Source organism: Protobothrops mucrosquamatus, unplaced genomic scaffold, assembly GCF_001527695.2.
Source record: "Protobothrops mucrosquamatus isolate PMUCROS unplaced genomic scaffold, P.Mucros_1.0 scaffold1310, whole genome shotgun sequence".
NCBI lineage: Eukaryota > Metazoa > Chordata > Lepidosauria > Squamata > Viperidae > Protobothrops > Protobothrops mucrosquamatus.
In genome coordinates, this window is record NW_015387511.1 from 205,988 (window position 1) to 224,167 (window position 18,180).

Sequence of the window (18,180 nt, forward strand, 5' to 3'; positions counted from 1 at the left end):
AAACTGCTGTGCAACCACACTCTCAACAACCTTCGCCACAAAGCGAAGGTTGGAGACTGGGCGATAGTTGGCCAATACATCTGGGTTCAGGGAAGGCTTCTTAAGGAGGGGCCTCACCACCGCCTCTTTAAGGGCCGTGGGAAAGGCACCCTCCCCCAGAGAAGCGTTTATAATTCCCTGAAGCCAGGCTCGTGTACCCACCCTCTATTCTATTAGATGCAAATCTATCCAATTTTCCGAGAAGAATTTCTGCCACAATCAGAATGGTCAAGGAGTTTCTTGACAACCTTGATGTTCTGAAAACATCTCAGGATATTTAGAGCTTCAGTGATATATAAGCACCTTCCTATAGGCCTCAGGCTGAAATCCTTCCCTACCTGGGCAGTTTGAAATTGCTTTTGTGCCTCCATTTTCTCTTCAAGCAGTTTCTGAAGAGATTCTTTTACTTTCTGTTCATAATTCTGCTTTTGATCTTCCATCTCCAGGAGAATCCTTTTTAAGCCCCTCTTTGAATAACTCTAAGAAAAAAGAAAAAGAAAAACAACACAGAGAGAGAGAGAGAGAGAGACATATGAATCAAAATTCCTCTTCTTAAAATATTTGGCTGGCTATGATTTATCTGATTGGTTTATCTGATAAACTTTATCGCCCTGGGACATGTCAATCATGACTAACATGGACAAACACAAAACTTAATGTGGATTTATCCTTTGAAACCCAAGAGATCCATAGCTCATCAAGCTAAGCTTCTTGTACTAGAGATTTTTTTTTGCAAGCAATAATACAGTATTCTAAAGAATGTTATTTCTTAGAAAATGGCAAAGAAAACTGGCAACCTAACATTGTAAAAGACACCAGCATGTTAAAAGTTCTTGATTTAAGATTTTAGGCACAGCCAACAGACCAAAACTTTGAAATATTATGTAGCCTACATTGCATCTATTAAAATGTAAATCAAGTTATGATTTATATACACAATGTATATAACAAAATGGAGGTCACAAATAAAGAGATAAGTTAAGATAGAGACCAGAAATGTATAGTTTGTATATAGATATATTATATGTAATTAATGTACAATATGGACTGAGATGTCAGTCAAAGACGATTTACCATGTTCAGTGTTTTTAATCCTTTTTTTTCTTTGTACTGAATAAAAACTTATTAAAAAAAAATCATAAAAAGTTTTAAAAACCCTCTCTAGGCATCTGCAGAAAATTCTTAGTAATCTTATATTTTCTTAGCAGTGTTACAATTTTATTACATATATGGAGAAGAAGCAACATGTTGATCTCATGTAAAATGTTTCTATACTGCAATTTGATATGAACTCTAGCAAAATAATAGTGACAAATCTTTTAGCAATAACCACATAAATCTGAATGTGAGACACAACCATAAAAAATAATGGCAGTATAGTTCAACAGCAAAGTGCAAAAAAAAAAATCATGATGCTCAGGAAACAAAGAAAAACAAATGTTATCATTCTTCGGGTCTCTGAGGAAGAGTTATAATGAGTGTATTCTTACAAATATGCCAAATATTTGTATGATGTTAATATTATTAATGAGTAGATCTCTGAAGAACAAAGCAGGTCTCCAAACTATAGAAGGTAACACTCTCCATGTACATATTAAAGTTATCAAAAATTGTCAACTTTCCCTTTTTGAGCCAAATATATTACCTGGGTACATATTTGCAATTGATTCTCCAGCACGCTCAGCCTGCATTTGAGTTTGTCTTCATTAAACTGACCCTAATAGAATTTAAAAAATTAAAAATTGTGAATAATTTTGGAAATAAGAATTTTATAACTCTTAGTTACCAAAAGGGATCCTGTTTCTTGCTTTATTCATATTATTTAAAAGTTTCATTTAAAATTAAACATCAGATCCTTCAGAAATCAATGGCTTTCAGGAAAAGAAAAGAAAACATATTCATATCACTTATCCTTAATAAAATGTAATAGCTACTCTAATTACCAAAAAGCCTATGCTTATTATTTATTTTAAAATTCCAGACAGTTGCAAACAGATGTATCATTAGTCAGGATTAACACAAACATACAGTTACACATACAAACATGCCTACCATATATAAAATTACACTCATGTTGTTTTTAACATGTATTCTCTTTCTCAAAAATGATCTTTCTTTTTGTGTAATATAATTGACAACCTACATCTTTATGTACATCTAGCTGCCTTGGGAATGTTTGACAATCCAAAAAGTACCTAATTTTGCAATCCCATGTATACTCACAGCAAAGTCTATGGGACTGCTGAATATGAGAGGCATAGGTTTATTTTCTAAGTATCCAACAAACCATATGCTGTACATAACAGTTGTAATATATGTTTAGTATTTTTACAGAATCACTAGACTTGGTTGTGCAGTCAAGTTAATAGGGCTAGGATGGGAGCAGAAATGCCATGCCATCCCACACATATAAGATAGCCTAGTTACGGTACACACATTTTCAGCAAGAGAGTGGAATGGAAATCAGCTTTCCAATGCTAAAGATAAACATGAGAAAGGACTACATTGTGTATAGTTCATTGAAGAATGAAACTGCAGGAAAGGAATACACCAAGTCCTTCTAATGTATGTAATTTCCTTCCTTCACCAGCTGGAAGGCGGCATTACCAAAAATGATGGGTTGGTTGGTAATTTCTGGATTTCTGGGAAGCAAACTACTCCAATTTATTCTCCATAGTACTTGGCGGCAGGACAAGAAGCAATGGATGGAAATTTGTCAGAGGGAGATTCAACCTTGAAATGACAAATTTCCTGACAGTAAGAGAAATTAATCAATGAAACAGCTTGCCTCCCTGAATTATAAGTGCTCCATCACTAGAGCCTTTCAAGAAAAGATTGGACAACCATTTGTCTGGGATGGTATAAGGACCTTGCCTTGGGCAGAGTGTTGGATTAGAAGATCTCCCTTCCAGCCCTGATTCTATGATTCAATTCTCATTCTTAAACTCCAAAGTCATTGCACTGAAACCAGCCAAATTTTAATGTAATGAGCTCAGGTTGTTTGCTTAATTCATAAGCCTCCATTGGAGGTTGATTTGAAAGATTTGTCATGAAGAAACAAATATTGCCCACTTTGTTAAAGAATTTTGGCAATTTTGCTAGGGAGCTGCATGAAATCCCTAAGCTGCTCAGCCCTGCAACACTTTGTTTTGTACTTGGATAACCTGATCTACATATTGAAATGCAACACTGGTTCTCCTTTGCTTTGTTTTTAAATAGATAGTATAATTTAAAAGCAAAATCTTGCAAAACAAAACGGGATAGTCAATGGATAAGGACAGGACTTTGCAGATATCTGCTGCTTTTTCTTGGGAAAGAAAGATTTAAAGCACTTTAAAGAGGCCTTTATATTTCAGCTAAAATTTGCATCTCTTATTCCATTTATCATTGGCAAATTTGAAAATTTCAGCTCTGCATCAATTTGGAAATTCCAGAAGCAGTTTGTTGCTTTAATGAATAACAAATTGGAAACATGGGCTACACTGGAAACATATACAGAAAACAAATGAAACAGTACACACCTACCTGTTGATAAGCTGAGGTTCAGAGGTTTAATTACCACTTCCTGTCAGTAAAAATGTTAAACTATTTCCCCCCTGCTATTTTGGATGTTAACATCAGTGTTTCAGAGGGGAAGTACAAACCACATTGGTATCAAGAAGTAAATGTCGACACTTCTGTTCTAAGAGAGCTCATAGTGAACTTAGTTTGAAAATTTGACTGAATTGCCATTTCTTTTCTGGATCAAGTATTTTAGGGCACTTCTTTGGCACCAGCTCTACTTAGCTGAAGCACAATTCCATGGAAAGTAGATGTGTGTTCTTCTCTTCCCCCCCCCCAACAGGATCAAACATAATATTATCAAAGATAAATCTGAGCTTGATTATACAATTTTATTTCTCTATGTCTTTGTCTTTACAAATGTGCCACTCAAAGATGTAACTTTCATTCACTATTAATAGATATTTGGAAAGGACATCTTGGCAACAAATACACTTGTCATTATAGAATATTGTTATGGTAAGAAAAGCTGCCTCTGCTCGAAATTCTGTTGTATGAATAAGCTAACTATCAAAAATACAGGATCCCTCTTAGTTTTCTGGTGCATCATTACTTTGAATGATATGTATGTACGATATTGAATAACATACAATTATGGATAGTAGTAATCTCAGTATGACTATTTGGTACCTTCCAAGATTTTTCTGCTGCTTCTAGCAACATGGCTAGAAGCTCTTGTAAAATCACCATTTTCTGCTTCAATATTAGTTCTCGATGTAGCGCCTCCTAAACAGAAGACATCAAAGTCACAACATATTCAAATGATATCCCAGGCATGCTCTGTATTCGTTGTCTTAGTTCTACGATTAATGAGGATTCTCTTACTCTACCATCAAACTTCTTTTTCAAAGGAAGCATGGAGAAATTTGACTATAGCAACTTGACTACTTCACAGAGAATACAGGCCTTTTTATCTAGTCAGTCTGTCTGAGCTGACTCTATAAAGTCCAACTCACATAAGCCTGCTACCAATTTGCATTTGTCAATTATATATCATATCCTTTTAAATCTTAAATTATACTTGTAAAACTCTAAAATCATATGTCTTATATCCTTTTTAGTCTTTCAGTTTCTGCACACTAATGCTGGAAATGCTAATTAATATGTTCTACAGTTTCCACTCTTGTTAATTCAGATTGATGTTCCTGTATGAAAATTTAATCAATACATCTAACTGGTAATTTCTATTGATCACGAGCCATTGTCCATATTTATTTATGCCACTTTAAATATATACTCTGGGCAGCTTTTGCATAAAAAACAAGATTAAAATATCATAGACAAACTAGTAAATAAATATAGGAACTGAGCCAAGAGTCTCTTTGAGCACCTACAAAATGGCACTCTTTAACAAATGGAACCTGGATCATGCCTCTACTGCTGGATCTCATAGGTTGGGTAGATACAACTGGGGAGAAACAGTAACACAACTTTCTATTTCCATTCAAGGAAACAGAAAGATCTTTTGTATAGGTACAAAACTGTACTCTAAAAAGTAAAGTTTATGTCCCTTTGTTCTTAGATAATTATTTAACTGGCTTCTCTGTTATTTAGTGAAAAAAAGTGGGTATTTCTTTTTAAATTAATGTAATACAATTTATAGAACTTGCTATCTGATTTAGTGTCCTTTTAAAATTGAATGGAAGATTTTAAATTGTTTGCTTTGATCATTGGCATTCCTCGGGTATCAAAAGCAAATTGACATCAGTTGGACTTTGTACTTTATACTTAAACCAAAATGGCAGATCTGGAAATGGTAAAATCAGGTGGATCAAACTACATTTTGTGAATATATGTATATTATTATTTTTTCCCCTGCAGGAATGAATCCTGCACTTCAAGTACTGTATAGCATTCTACCATTATTGTTTTCAAATAAATATATTGTTTTCAATTGCAGTCCTATTCTAAGAAAGTAAGACTTTATGTATTAAAAAAACCCAAAAAGTATATGATTTATGAAGGGGTCTTTCCCCCAAACTGTCTAAAGTTAATATTGATTACTCACATTGAGGTAGTTAGAAAGTTGAATAATTTCCTGGAATACAAATAAATATATTTATAATCTCAATTGACTTGGCAAAGAAATGCAACCATACCATTTGTCAGCCTTTGAGTTTTATACTCACAAAACTTCTAGTATACTAGAAGATGGGCGGTTTTACGGCTATTAATAAAAATTCATTATTTAGCTACTGTCAAAACATGTTTATAGTCAGAAAACAAATGGAAACACTGTTATATACAGAGTTGTACAGAAATAACAGTGCTCCTGTAACCCCGTTCTTTTAAAACCACCAAATACAGCAACTCCATGATCAAAACCTGATTACTGGAAAACTTCGTGGAACCTTTACTGAGGGCCATATTCAGACAGGGAGCCAAGATTTGCTTATCTGAAACATCACAACTATAACAACTTGCCTGATTAAGGTCATTACGTGCAGGAAGGTTATGGTTATGCATACATACAGAAATGAGAACAATACCAAATATTAAATACCAAATTCTTCCCTCATTTGCATTTCTTTATTTCTTAAAGAAAGAGGAATCTCATCACCACTTTCTGTTTTCCATAAAAGGAGTCCCTGCGGATTTTACTCGGCTAGTCGCTGTCAACTACAGGGAGTGGTGTTCATCTCCATTTCAAGGCCATTAAGCCACCATTGTCTGAAGATGTTTCCGTGGTCATGTGGCCAGCATGACGACACAGAGCACTGTTACCTTGCAATTGAAGTGTCACCTATTTATGTACTCATTTTCATGTTTTCCATACCTTATCTAAAACTGCTGTTCCACAACTAAAAACAAAAGAGAAAAGAATTATCAAGGAGATATGACGCAGTTGCAGTGTGATACAATTGTCAAAAGGAAGAAGGTAAAAGATTATCTATATAGAATTGCCCGTATAAAAATTTAAGACCTGAACAAAAACTCCCGAAAAAGTCACCAAAACAAAAAGTTTTAAAAAATTCTAGAATAGACAAGGAGTGCTAGGTAGTCTCTGCAGTGGAATTTTCCTCTTGCCGCCATGAGTCTTTTTCTGCCCGCTGAAATGTTACTGCGATGTGGTACCGAAGAACTTTTGTACTATCTATTCATTCATTACTGCACACGTGAAGATTTGCAATAAATCCTTGCATTTGTGCAAACAATAATTTGCAATATGAAATGGGATCTCTGTACTCTTGGTTACCACTCGGATTTTAATGAACAGGAACCTGTGTATTTTTTTTCTCGATACTGGTTGCTGCATGGCCAAGATAACTGAGGCAGCTTGTAAACACAGTGGTGAAAAACTCCAGTAATAACTTCAATGATGATGCATAATTTTGGGAAACAAAACTATTGAAGCCTGCAATGTCTGGAAGTTTTCTTTGTAATCATAGGTCATACAGTGGATTGTTCAAAGACAGAGTGACATGATAACATTTTTATATGCTCAAAAATGCTTTTCCCAGCTGCCTGGGCACAGAAGACTCTGTATCAGTGGGCCTTGTTATCATTGCTGTGTTATACAGCTTCAAGAGAATTTTATATGTGGTTTATGAAGTTATGGAATGCTATTCCTTAATGTAAGAAAGAATGTTCTGGATTGTGATAATTTTGGATGAGTAACCAAGGAATCTTGAATAATATTTCTAAAAATATGATTCAAACTTTGCTTATTCTTTGGACTGAAAAAGTCTGATCATCTTTATAAAAAAATACCTCATATTCAGTGTAAAATGTTTAGTATCCAATTTTAAAAATACTAGTTCCAAAGGAGAAAAAAGCCTGAATAATCTACTTACTCTGTTTGCTGACAGGAGTTTTTCTTTTCAGAACTCAGTTCTTTTGTGGTTTGTGTACCTATATATAAATAAATTCCATTTCAATACTTTTAACAATTGACAGTGAAACATCACTGTTTTTATCTATTCATAAGACAACATATGCTTCTAAAAATATGTTCAAAAATATATAATTACATTTTAAAAACTTTTGCATTTGAGACAGGGGGGCATCTGTGATATTTGCATTAAAATTGTTTCTCATAAAATGTAAGATAACAATTACCTATATTAAAGATATATGAAAGCAAAATATCCATACATTTAGGAAAGTTATGAGCAAAAATATATATGATTTTTTAAAAATTAAAAATCTGAAAAAATAACAAAGTAATCAAAATTAGTCATGGACATCAAAAAAGTGAAGTTTATGCTGATTTATATATTTTTCTGCTGACAACTTTAAGGTTGATTTATAGATTGTCACTTACCTTTACATTTTTTGGGAACATTCACAGCGAGCATGGCTTGAGATGATTTGCTAAGAGGGAATATATTATTGAAGTTATGCTGTATATATTTGGTATGAGGCTGAAAGAGAAAAACAGAATAATATTTGGATTCTTTTCCTTGTGTTGATCTCAGTACCCCAATATCCAATACTCCCCAAATTTGTTGGGATTACTAAAGTATCTCTTTGGGACAGGAGCTCTAAATTGTTCCAATACATTTTTTCCTATTTTTAGAGGAGAGAGGAGCATTGTTTAGTTACTTGGTTGCTAAATAATAAATTATTTTGCAATCAGTAAAGAAAGAAGGAAATCGGTTTTTGAAGCTTTTCTGCTCCCTGACACCAATATTTTAGAAAAACTCTAACCACTTCCTAACCTTAATAAAATAAAATTTCCAAAACTCTCATGAGAACATGAAATCTTGTGAAATTTTGACAACTTCATGCAAGATTTTGTAAATTGCAGACCTAGGAATGTATGACCACAAACAGTTGGAACACACACACACATATTCACACACAAACACACATATATGACTGAAAGGACCACACACACACACACACACACACACACAGAGAGAGAGAGAGAGAGAGAGAGAGAGAGAGAGAGAGAGAGAGAGAGAGAGAGAGAGAGAGAGATTAAAACTATACATTATTTATGACCGATCTTCTAGCCCAGGTCAACAGATGTGAAAATTTAAATTCAACAGACAGACTTCCCAACTAACTATTTCGGGATGGTGTAGCTGTGTTATTCCCATCATTAAATATTACCTGGATATTTGACAAACAGTTCAAATAGTTCTGAGGTGGTATTTGCCCTAGACTGTCAGAACAGTTTACAGGAAATAAAGATTGTCTCTTGCCAGGAGGCAACATCATTTTTGTCCTCCCAAGTTCTTCAATTGTTAAATTCCTTCGTCGGAAGAATTCCTTTTGTCGAGGGCTCTGAGCTGATTCCTTGGCTTCTGTGCTCTGGCATTTGCTTGTGAGACGGCATGTGGTCCTGTTGTTTCTCCTGAGCAGGCTTTCGTGCTTCTTGCACCGGCGCTCATATTTTTCTTCATAACTCTCATGCTGGGGCCCTTGCTGGCCAGGAGACTTGGAAAATCCAGTGATCATCCTACTTTCCAAATATAGTGGAGACTCACCTTCCTAGAAAAATCAAAAGAAAGCAGTCAGGACCATCTAGGGCTAGGCTGTACAAAACTATGCAAATTATTTTGTATATTTCTTTGAGATATGTGCTACTATTGTGAGATATCAAAGCCCAATTTAAAGTATTGCTGTTAAAGTCCTGAGCCTCAACAGTTGAGGAGCCAAATATTTGAAAACACTTCCCTCTCTCTAAAAAAACTGCCCACAAACTAAAATGTTCAGGGAATCTTTCTTTCAGGCTTCCTTTTCCAGGACAACCCGAGCACAAGGCCTTTTCTCTTGTGAAACTCCATCTTTAGAATGTTCATGGATTTTGGATTAGCATCCATTTTGCTATGTTGGCATAAGATTAAAATTTGTTTGCCCAAGTGTTTCAAAACACAGATTTGTTTGTTTCTGCTTTTTATAATATGGATCTGTTTATATTATTATATCACATTAATATCATAGTTTGATTCCTGCATTTTTGTTCATTTATTTACCACTCTGATATTTTAGAATATAACATGGCTTGAAAAACTTCTAATAAATAGATAATATAATATAGCCAACTTCAAAGCTATTGGTGTAACATTATGTTATGAACTCCTAGAAGACAAAGTATTCCAAATAGCAGTTGTACAGAAGCTTTACTCCATCAATTATCAGGGCCAGTTTAGAAACTACAGATTTTACCATTTTCCTATTCAGACTTTTGTTACAGTGGATATTGGATATTTCGATTGCCTTCAACTTAACTTTCTGATTTCTTTTCTTTCTTTCTTTTTGGGGGGGGGGGAGAGGGAAGGTGTTTAGCCATGCTTGTTAAATTGTTTCTGCATTTAAAATTTACATTTAAAAAAGAGCAGAGCATGCAATTCCATCAACTTTTGAATAATTTTGTTTTCTTTAAATCCTTTTCACATTTTGCTTACCCTTTAGTGCTAGTCAGCAGACATTGCATACTTCTGGCTGAGATCAGAAAATGAACAAACAAGTGATTTTTGTTATCTCTTCAAAAATCAGTTTAGTGAGTAGTAATTTCTGATGACAAAATTTTCATCAACAAATGCCACAATGAATAGCTAAAACACAGTTTTTAACTGACATCCCTTCACACTTACTATAGATTTATTTTTGGTATCCTCCACTTTTTAAAGTCTACTTGATTAAACATAGTATTCCAAAGTGTTCTACATTTATATATACTTATGCTTTGAAGAAGGCATGCAAATCTGAACTCTAAAAACTGTCACTAATCTAAAAGCACATTTGGTTTTTTTAACTTATTATTTTCCTCTATGTTTACAGTACAGTCAAGTGTCATGGGTAGATGCAACACAATTAATTCAATTAATACCTTTGTTGTGGTATTACCTCATTGATCTGTGTGTTTAAATGAAAAGTAGGGTTTTTTAATGTTCCTCTTTTTTCATTAAAAACACTGCTTGAAAAACATCCTCTCATCCATACTATTTCTGTTCACTTCCAACCATTTATCTGTAAGTTCTTCTTGGATCAAGCAGGTAATCTTTGTGGTAATTCTAAGAATGGCGCTTGGAAAAACATCATGTGAACAACCTGCATATTCACACAATTTTAGACATCATTTAGCCTTCCTTTGTATTTTAATGAATAAGAATTTAATTTAAAATAGAATTGGCATTTATATAACTTCATGGCACCTTGGATTGGTCCAAATGTGGTAACCAATATTAACTGGGATAATTCACTAGGAATATCTTACTCATTTCATGGGATCTACACTGACTGTAGCTTTACTTCCAAGTCTAATTTGAGGGGCCAATTTGATTAGTATCTTTTACAACTTGGAATTCAGACAGCATAAAAACCACCTGCTCACAAATGAACACACTCAAATGTTAATATCTTCCATTGAAGCCCATTTAAGAATCTTAAAACAATGGCAACCAAGGAAGATGCACATGGATAATAATTAAAATATCAACAATTTAAGCATCTAATTAATTTATTAAAAACCATCAAGTTGGCATTGATTCTTAGCAGCTATATAGATGGATTTTCTCTATGACAATCTGTTCCTAGCATGGTCTTATGGATCTTCCAATGGTGCTCTCATCGCCACTGCAATTGAATCCGTCACCTTGCTGCTGGTCAGCTTTTCTTTCCTTCTCTAGAAAGCTACGTCTTTATATAGTATGTCTGAAGAGCATGTCATTAAGATGCTTACATTTTTCAAATTATTTTTTTAAATGCATGTTTAGAAATACTTATTTTTTTCACTCTCACTTCATCATTGGAATGATTTTTCACGTGATAGATGGATGATAGATAGATAGATAGATAGATAGATAGATAGATAGATAGATAGATGTATATAGAGGTATAGGTAGAGGTAGAGGTAGATAGATGTTGTTTTAGATTTTAAAAATTGTTTAAAATTGGTTTTGAAATGGTCATCATGTATCCTCTTCTTCCTTCCCTTAGTATTTGATTCAGAGTCATCTACAGAATTCAAATATTAGATCCAATGGGTTCTATATGATATGGACAGACTTTGCCTTCCCGGAAACATTTTTTTAAAATGAAACTTCACATCTAGATTTGACAGTGTGCAAGATGATTTTTTTGTCCTGCAGAGGCTTTGCTTATTGGGAATTAAGCAAATCACTACAAAGATGGATGTGGAGGACGAGGGTTGATGATTGAAATATTTATATTATCTAATCATAATTCATTGCATGTGCAAAAATACATAATATATACTTGAAAGCAAAGGATTAAATTTTCCATGTGGGCATTAAACATGTTTTCTCCCTCAAACTGCTTTTAAAAATTGAGCACTCCAAAAGCAGCTGGTGGTTTACAGAAGAGAATCCTCGCTTCACTGAAAAGTAAAATATTCCATGGAACCAGTGAAATAACTGTTGTGTGAATTACATTTGCTGTTTGGCTTTTAAATTACATTTTTTCCTAAAGCATCATATAGTCAGAGGTTTAATGGGTCTGATTTGGCTTACCTTCTGTTTTACTTTCGACTGATTCTGGCTCACTAGCCCCTGAGCCAGCTATTTGTTAAAAAGAAATTTATTTATTTATTTATTTATTTATTGAATTTATATACCGCCCTATCTCCCTTACGGGACTCAGGGCGGTGAACAGGCGATAATAAAAACCACAATAAATATACACAAATTTCTGTCTAAAATCAAATTAAATAACAGGCCTGCTCTAAAAATACCCCATACAAAACCCCCACTAAAACATAATCAAAACTACGCCAGGCCGGCCGCACGGAATAGATGAGCCTTCAGGGCTCGGCGAAAAAGGCGCAGGTCCGCAACTGTACGTAGGTTGGGGGGTAGGTCATTCCAGAGGGCAGGAGCTGCCACAGAGAAGGCTCTCCCCCTGGGGGTCGCCAGCCGGCATTGTCTGGCCGACGGCACCCTAAGGAGGCCCTCTCTGTGGGAGCGGACTGGTCGAAGGGAGGTGTTTGGTAGGATGCAGAACTAAATAATATGAACAATGTTGCCTGCAGTTTGGCTTTCATGTTGAATAGATTACATTAAACATTACAGAAGACCACAGGCATTTAAAAAAATTCTAAATATAGGCTTTAGCAGGTTTCATTTTGCTAATTTCAGGTTTCACTTTACATCAAACCTTCCCTCCTCCCCCTCTTCTTCCTTCTTCTTTTGGATTCATTCATTTGCACAAGGGTCTAGTGTAGGTGTTTGGTATTATAAAATTTGATTTCAGAAAAATATAATCTGATTTGCTTCATTTGCAGTATATGCCCATTAGCATTTTTGCATAGTACTGCAAAAATATGCACAACATTGTATCTGTTAAAAGGCTTAAAAAAGCAGGAGGGTGGGGATGGAACACAATGGATGGCTATTTCAAGCACAGCCTACGTCCAGCTAGGCATTGTCCTGAGGACTCAACATTGTGGGTTCGCAATTGCTGCCTTGATTTCAGACCAAGTGGCTTGGGTTTGGGGCTGCTTCCTAGGCTCTTGCACAAAGTTCATTTCCGCAGATCAATAGCTACAACTCCCTTTGTTGTAATATTTCCAGTTATGTTCTCCCTTTCCCTACCCCTCTTGCTTGATGTTTCTCAACGTGGGGAGGAATCAACGTTGTGACACCATTTCACACTATGAAATGGTACAATCCATTCTACAAATGCAGGACTCTGTTTCCATCTTCTACAGTACTGTATCAATAGAGCAGATAGAGTTGAATTATTGCCACTTTTAATATAAATCCCACTTTGAGTAAGAAGTAAGAACTTCCTGTCAGTCCTGCAGAGCAGGAAACCACTTATTTCTCTGCTTCATTTCGCATCACAGCAGCCACCAAACCGAACAAAGCTATTTACAATTTTGTACATCTGCATCCGGCCTATAGGCTAGAGGCGTTTCACCTCTAACTTAAGAGTAAGCAGTTTATATGTAAGAGATATATGTCCCAAAGGATTTATCAGTTGTGAACACATATCCCCTCCAAGAACTGTAAGACTAAATATAGTCTCCTGTTGTCTTTCCTCACACCAGGTTCCTAATTCTGGTAATTTTATTTTGCAACCCCCTTGCTTTGTTTAAATTATTTTATCTTCTTCTCCTTGTTCCTCCTGTCTTGTTTCCATCAATCTGTCTGTCTGTCTGTCTGTCTGTCTATCTATCTATCTCTATCATCTAATCTTCTTCTGTCCTGACTTGTAAAAATCTTGCCCCTTATTATATATCCCATAATATACATGGAATAAAGGCTGAAACCATGAAATGACCAGTATAAATTCTACTGTTTCCCTCTTGCACCATTCCCTAATTTTGAGTTTGCTACTGCAATGCCATATTAACTATATATGCAGTTGGATATGAATATCTAAAAAAGAAACATATTAGTTCCCACATTTGCAAAGGGATCATGTTGAATGAGATTTCAAAAGAATAGAAGATAGGGATGTGAGCAATAACAAATTCAACCAAACAACAGTGCTGTCAAAGAAACATGCCTCTGTTTTGTGCTAAAACTGCCAGAAAGAGTAAATATTTAGCAGCACCCAAACCCAGAAGCATCTGTTTTCCCCTCATTCTCCTTGTTTGATTAGGACTTGTCATCTTTCACAACTATCTTTAGTCTGATTCATGTTATAACTTGTAGAAAATTTTAGTTACAATTCTTTATTTTACTCATAACCAATATACCGTACCTAATTCCTTGCTCTATTAAACAATATTTTTAGTACAGGAAGAAGCAACTTGTGGCTCCAGGATGCATTATTTTTCTTTCATTATATTTCAGTAATATTTTTGAAAAATATTTTAAATTGATTTATAGATAGCACCTAAAAGCTTTTTTATTTTTAAACCATCTCCAATTTATTGTAGCAGCATACTTTTTCACCTGGACTAAAATTTTTGGTGTTTGGATAAACAGTTAAATAAGCTGTTCATATTCAGCTAAAATGTAATTGCTTAGAACTATTATGGTTGTTTGATATGTATCATCTTATTCCTGTAGCAATTCATTTCCTATTTCATATTAATAAGGAACAATTAGAGGCAGAGTTTATTTAGGATTTCATTTCTTAGTTTCAATAATATATTTTATTTGACTTATTAATCCTCTGTACCCCTGATCTTTAATGATTCAGTGTTTTGTATGTGGGATATACTAATACAGTATATCTACCCAAGAAACTCTTGTTAAACTATGATACTGAATCTGAAGAAATCTGATAGCATTTTTTACGACTAAGAAATTTAAATGCAAAAAAATAAAGAAAAACTTACAGCTTTTAATAAAAAATGCTTAGTTGGAAAAGATGTCACTAGATTTGATATTTTGCCACCATAAACTATTCTATCTCTTTTCTGACCATGCTACTGAATGAGCTACTAAAATATAGACAATCACACTGGAAAATAGAAATCTAAAATATACAGCAGGAAATACTTTTATTAGACCATCCAAAATATGACAAAGGGATATATATTCTGAGTTCTTGAAGACATTTCCTTAGATATGATCCTTGGGTTCTATATTTTGACACAGTCTGTAGGTAGAAACTGAAGATTAAATGAACCACCATAGCTGTTGGCAGATACCATTCTGTAATCTTAGTAGCCATGGAATTGTTGTAGATAGAAAGTATCATGGAATGCTTCTTTCACCAGGCCATGTACCCTAGGCATTTTATTCTTATGAAAAAAAGAAAAATGGTCATCCCTGTTTGATTTTTTTTTTCATTTTGCTGGTTTGAAAATGCAGTTTTGCATTAAATTTTAGGCTAAAATGGAGAAGTGACTGAAGTTTATCTATGGCATTTGTAATAATAAAATTTCGATTTGTCTATTCAAAATTAATCTTCAGAATCTATGGTTGAGGCAAATTTAAATATGAGTTTTTAAGTATTTTATATGTGTGTCTCACATTTGAATGACTTGATACCCCCAGAAGTGAATTAACTGGCACTCTTCTCAGAGCACCCAGTAACAGCTTACCTTGCTCAGATGCCAGCGTCCTTATAGTGCAGCTAATTGAAAGGCCCTTCCTTTAAGAAATTCTGAACAACCAAGAGGAGATATATTACTCCAGTCACTTAACTCACTGACCTAGGCACATTTTTGAGGTTTAATTATCAGATTATGGGGTTCCTTCCTTTCTAGACCAATATATTTTTCTCTAATGAGTGCAAATGTCCTTTATCTTTTCCGCACAGGCATTGTTGCAAAGGAATGCCAGAATGCTGATCTGTTTTAGAACAAATGTGCTTGCTCTATCTTCATTTAGAAATTAAATCCGAGGTCATTATTAAGGAGAAATCCTTACCTTTGCTTCTCAGTGGTAGGCCTGATTGAAGTTCATCAAGATCCAAAACATTAGCTTAGTTATCAACTGTTAACATACTGTAACCGACCAAAAATCACTATTCCTTTTTCAAAGAACTGGAAATGCTCTGAGCTCAGTACTGGTATTGCTCTCTCTCTCTCTCTCTCTCTCTCTCTCTCTCTCTCTCTCTCTCTCTCTCTCTCTGCCTTGCTCTAATACAATAAGGAAGTCTAGCTTTCTATAAGCAGTTTTGTGGTGTAGTAATTTGACTTTTTTTTTTTTAGCAAACGGATCTAATTTCTTTCAGCATTGGGTAAGACATTCACATCTGAGCTGCCAAAATCTAGATAATCCAGGGATGATTTCTTCACTGCCATCTCCTGGCTATCCACATTTTTGCAACTCACATCTCAATTAGGGCAACTCTTTGCTGCAGTTATCAGCCTGGCACCTTGAGTTTGCCCTTGCTTGCAAGAGGCTGTGGCTAGCATCATGAATTACACTAGCCTAAAATCTTTGTGAATGAAAACAACTTAAATTGATAACGTATAGCCGGTCTAATGGAACATGAGTGAAGTATGTCCCAAAGGTGCTTTTTCAGGGAATATGAACAGATTTCCAGAAAACACTGCAGACTACTGGAACAGGGCAGAAAAAATCCTGCAGCCAGAAGGCTCCACACACATTTGCATTACTTAGGTAACCCTGAGGACACAGAAAACCTCCAAATGGTCCCAAGGACTCTTTAAAAGAATGCAAATGATCAGTTGTCTGCAAGGAATATAAATCCTTCCATTTCCCACCATCCGGTCAGAGCTGAAGAAGCTTCTTGCATGAGAAATGAAAAGTCATCAAAGAAAAACAAGAAAGTCCAATTGCCTCCTGGTGAGAATCTCCATAGACATGAGTGAAGTACAGTATATTTGTTTGTTTGGAGAGTATAACTTGCAGTGCTTTTTTTCTAAAAATAAAAAAAGGTGCCGCAACTCACACACCTTGCCTACCCTATAAGGTTCCATCCAAAAAAGGTGCTGGAACTCCGTTCTGGGTGTTCTATGAGAAAAAAAAGCCCTGATAACTTGTATTTCTTTTCCTTCAAACCCCTCCCCCTAGCTTCTTTTATTCTATGTTATTTCTTACAGGAAATGGAAATATAAAAACAGAGGAAAACTTCTATTGGCTCAAGAGCTATATCAACTATATATAACTCAAAGTGGCAAAGATATTTAATACTTCCACCTATCTTCCTCACAGCAACAACCCAGTCAATTTTCATGCCTAATGTGGGACTCGAATTCACATTTATTTTTTAAATAATCATTTAGACTCAGTAGATTGAAAAGTCTGGAATCAATATGCTTGATGGCCTGTTGACCTTTTGTTTTTGACAATAGTTAGAAACAAACAATAGAAAAATGAGGAAATCAAAATGAAAGCAAATATAATGGGCAGTTCAAATAGCTAAATGGAAATGGAAGGAAGTTGTATGATGATGAACCATATGATATGGATATTTTTTCTTATTTACAATTAGGTTCCCTTGAGTAATGAGCTATATAGTATTAATTTCTTAATTCCTTCTTTTGTTTAAGACACAATTAAGTTTCAAAAGTTACATTATACTTCAAGATCAACTCACTGATATAGTTCAAATTTATTATTTGTAAATTTCAGCAGCAGCAGTGGTAAATATTGGATGCACAAAATTCTTTTTAAAAAGAATTGTTAATATAAAACTTTTATGTAAACCTTTAAATGTAAGGGCTTTCAAAAAAATATGTTGAGAATATATTTATACATAAGTTTCAATTCTGAGTCTTGTTATGTCCATTGTATAACATACAACCTAAATACATTTGGAGGAAAATACTTACAGCTATTTTTTAAATTCAAACTGTCATTTTACATAAACCTTATTCAGTTTTTAACAATATTTTCAAATCTGAGCAGAGATGTCTGAAAGATCCAATGCTTTTTTCACAATGACAAAAATAGCACTGGCCATAGCCTCTTCCCTTTTGCACAAGCACACATTGCCTTGGGGCAGTCCTCCTTTTGCAGTTTTAACACACACACACACCTGCCCCCATTTCTCCCACAAAAACTATTTTGTGGAATAGGTTGGGTTGAGAGAGAGTGATTAATTCAAGATTACCCAGTAGGTTTTCCATGGCTGAGATGGACTAGAGCCAGGGTCTTTTTATGTATTCCTTTTACAAATTACTTAGTATAAAATATTTCCTGGGACTTCTGGAGGAAGAAATGGTGGGCTGAAGACAGTTTCACTAAAAAGAGAAGCAATGACCATGGCATGCAATGAAGAGAAGAGCCCGCAGAT

The 18,180-nt window shown here is 34.8% G+C and overlaps 1 protein-coding gene across 1 annotated transcript in view; it reads right to left on the bottom strand.

Annotated features, from left to right (window-relative positions):
- TRAF3IP3 (TRAF3 interacting protein 3) overlaps positions 1-15,992 on the bottom strand; it is a 25,606-nt gene extending 9,614 nt beyond the window's left edge. The window contains exons 1-9 of the mRNA XM_015821341.1: positions 15,843-15,992; positions 8,659-9,039; positions 7,865-7,964; positions 7,395-7,452; positions 6,377-6,401; positions 5,609-5,638; positions 4,231-4,326; positions 1,685-1,756; positions 378-518 (exon numbers count right to left, since the gene is read on the bottom strand). Of these exons, the coding sequence (XP_015676827.1) occupies positions 378-518; positions 1,685-1,756; positions 4,231-4,326; positions 5,609-5,638; positions 6,377-6,401; positions 7,395-7,452; positions 7,865-7,964; positions 8,659-9,006 (870 nt within the window). The 5' untranslated portion in view covers positions 9,007-9,039; positions 15,843-15,992. The remainder of the gene's footprint in view (positions 1-377; positions 519-1,684; positions 1,757-4,230; positions 4,327-5,608; positions 5,639-6,376; positions 6,402-7,394; positions 7,453-7,864; positions 7,965-8,658; positions 9,040-15,842) is intronic.
- Positions 15,993-18,180: the final 2,188 nt, after the last annotated feature.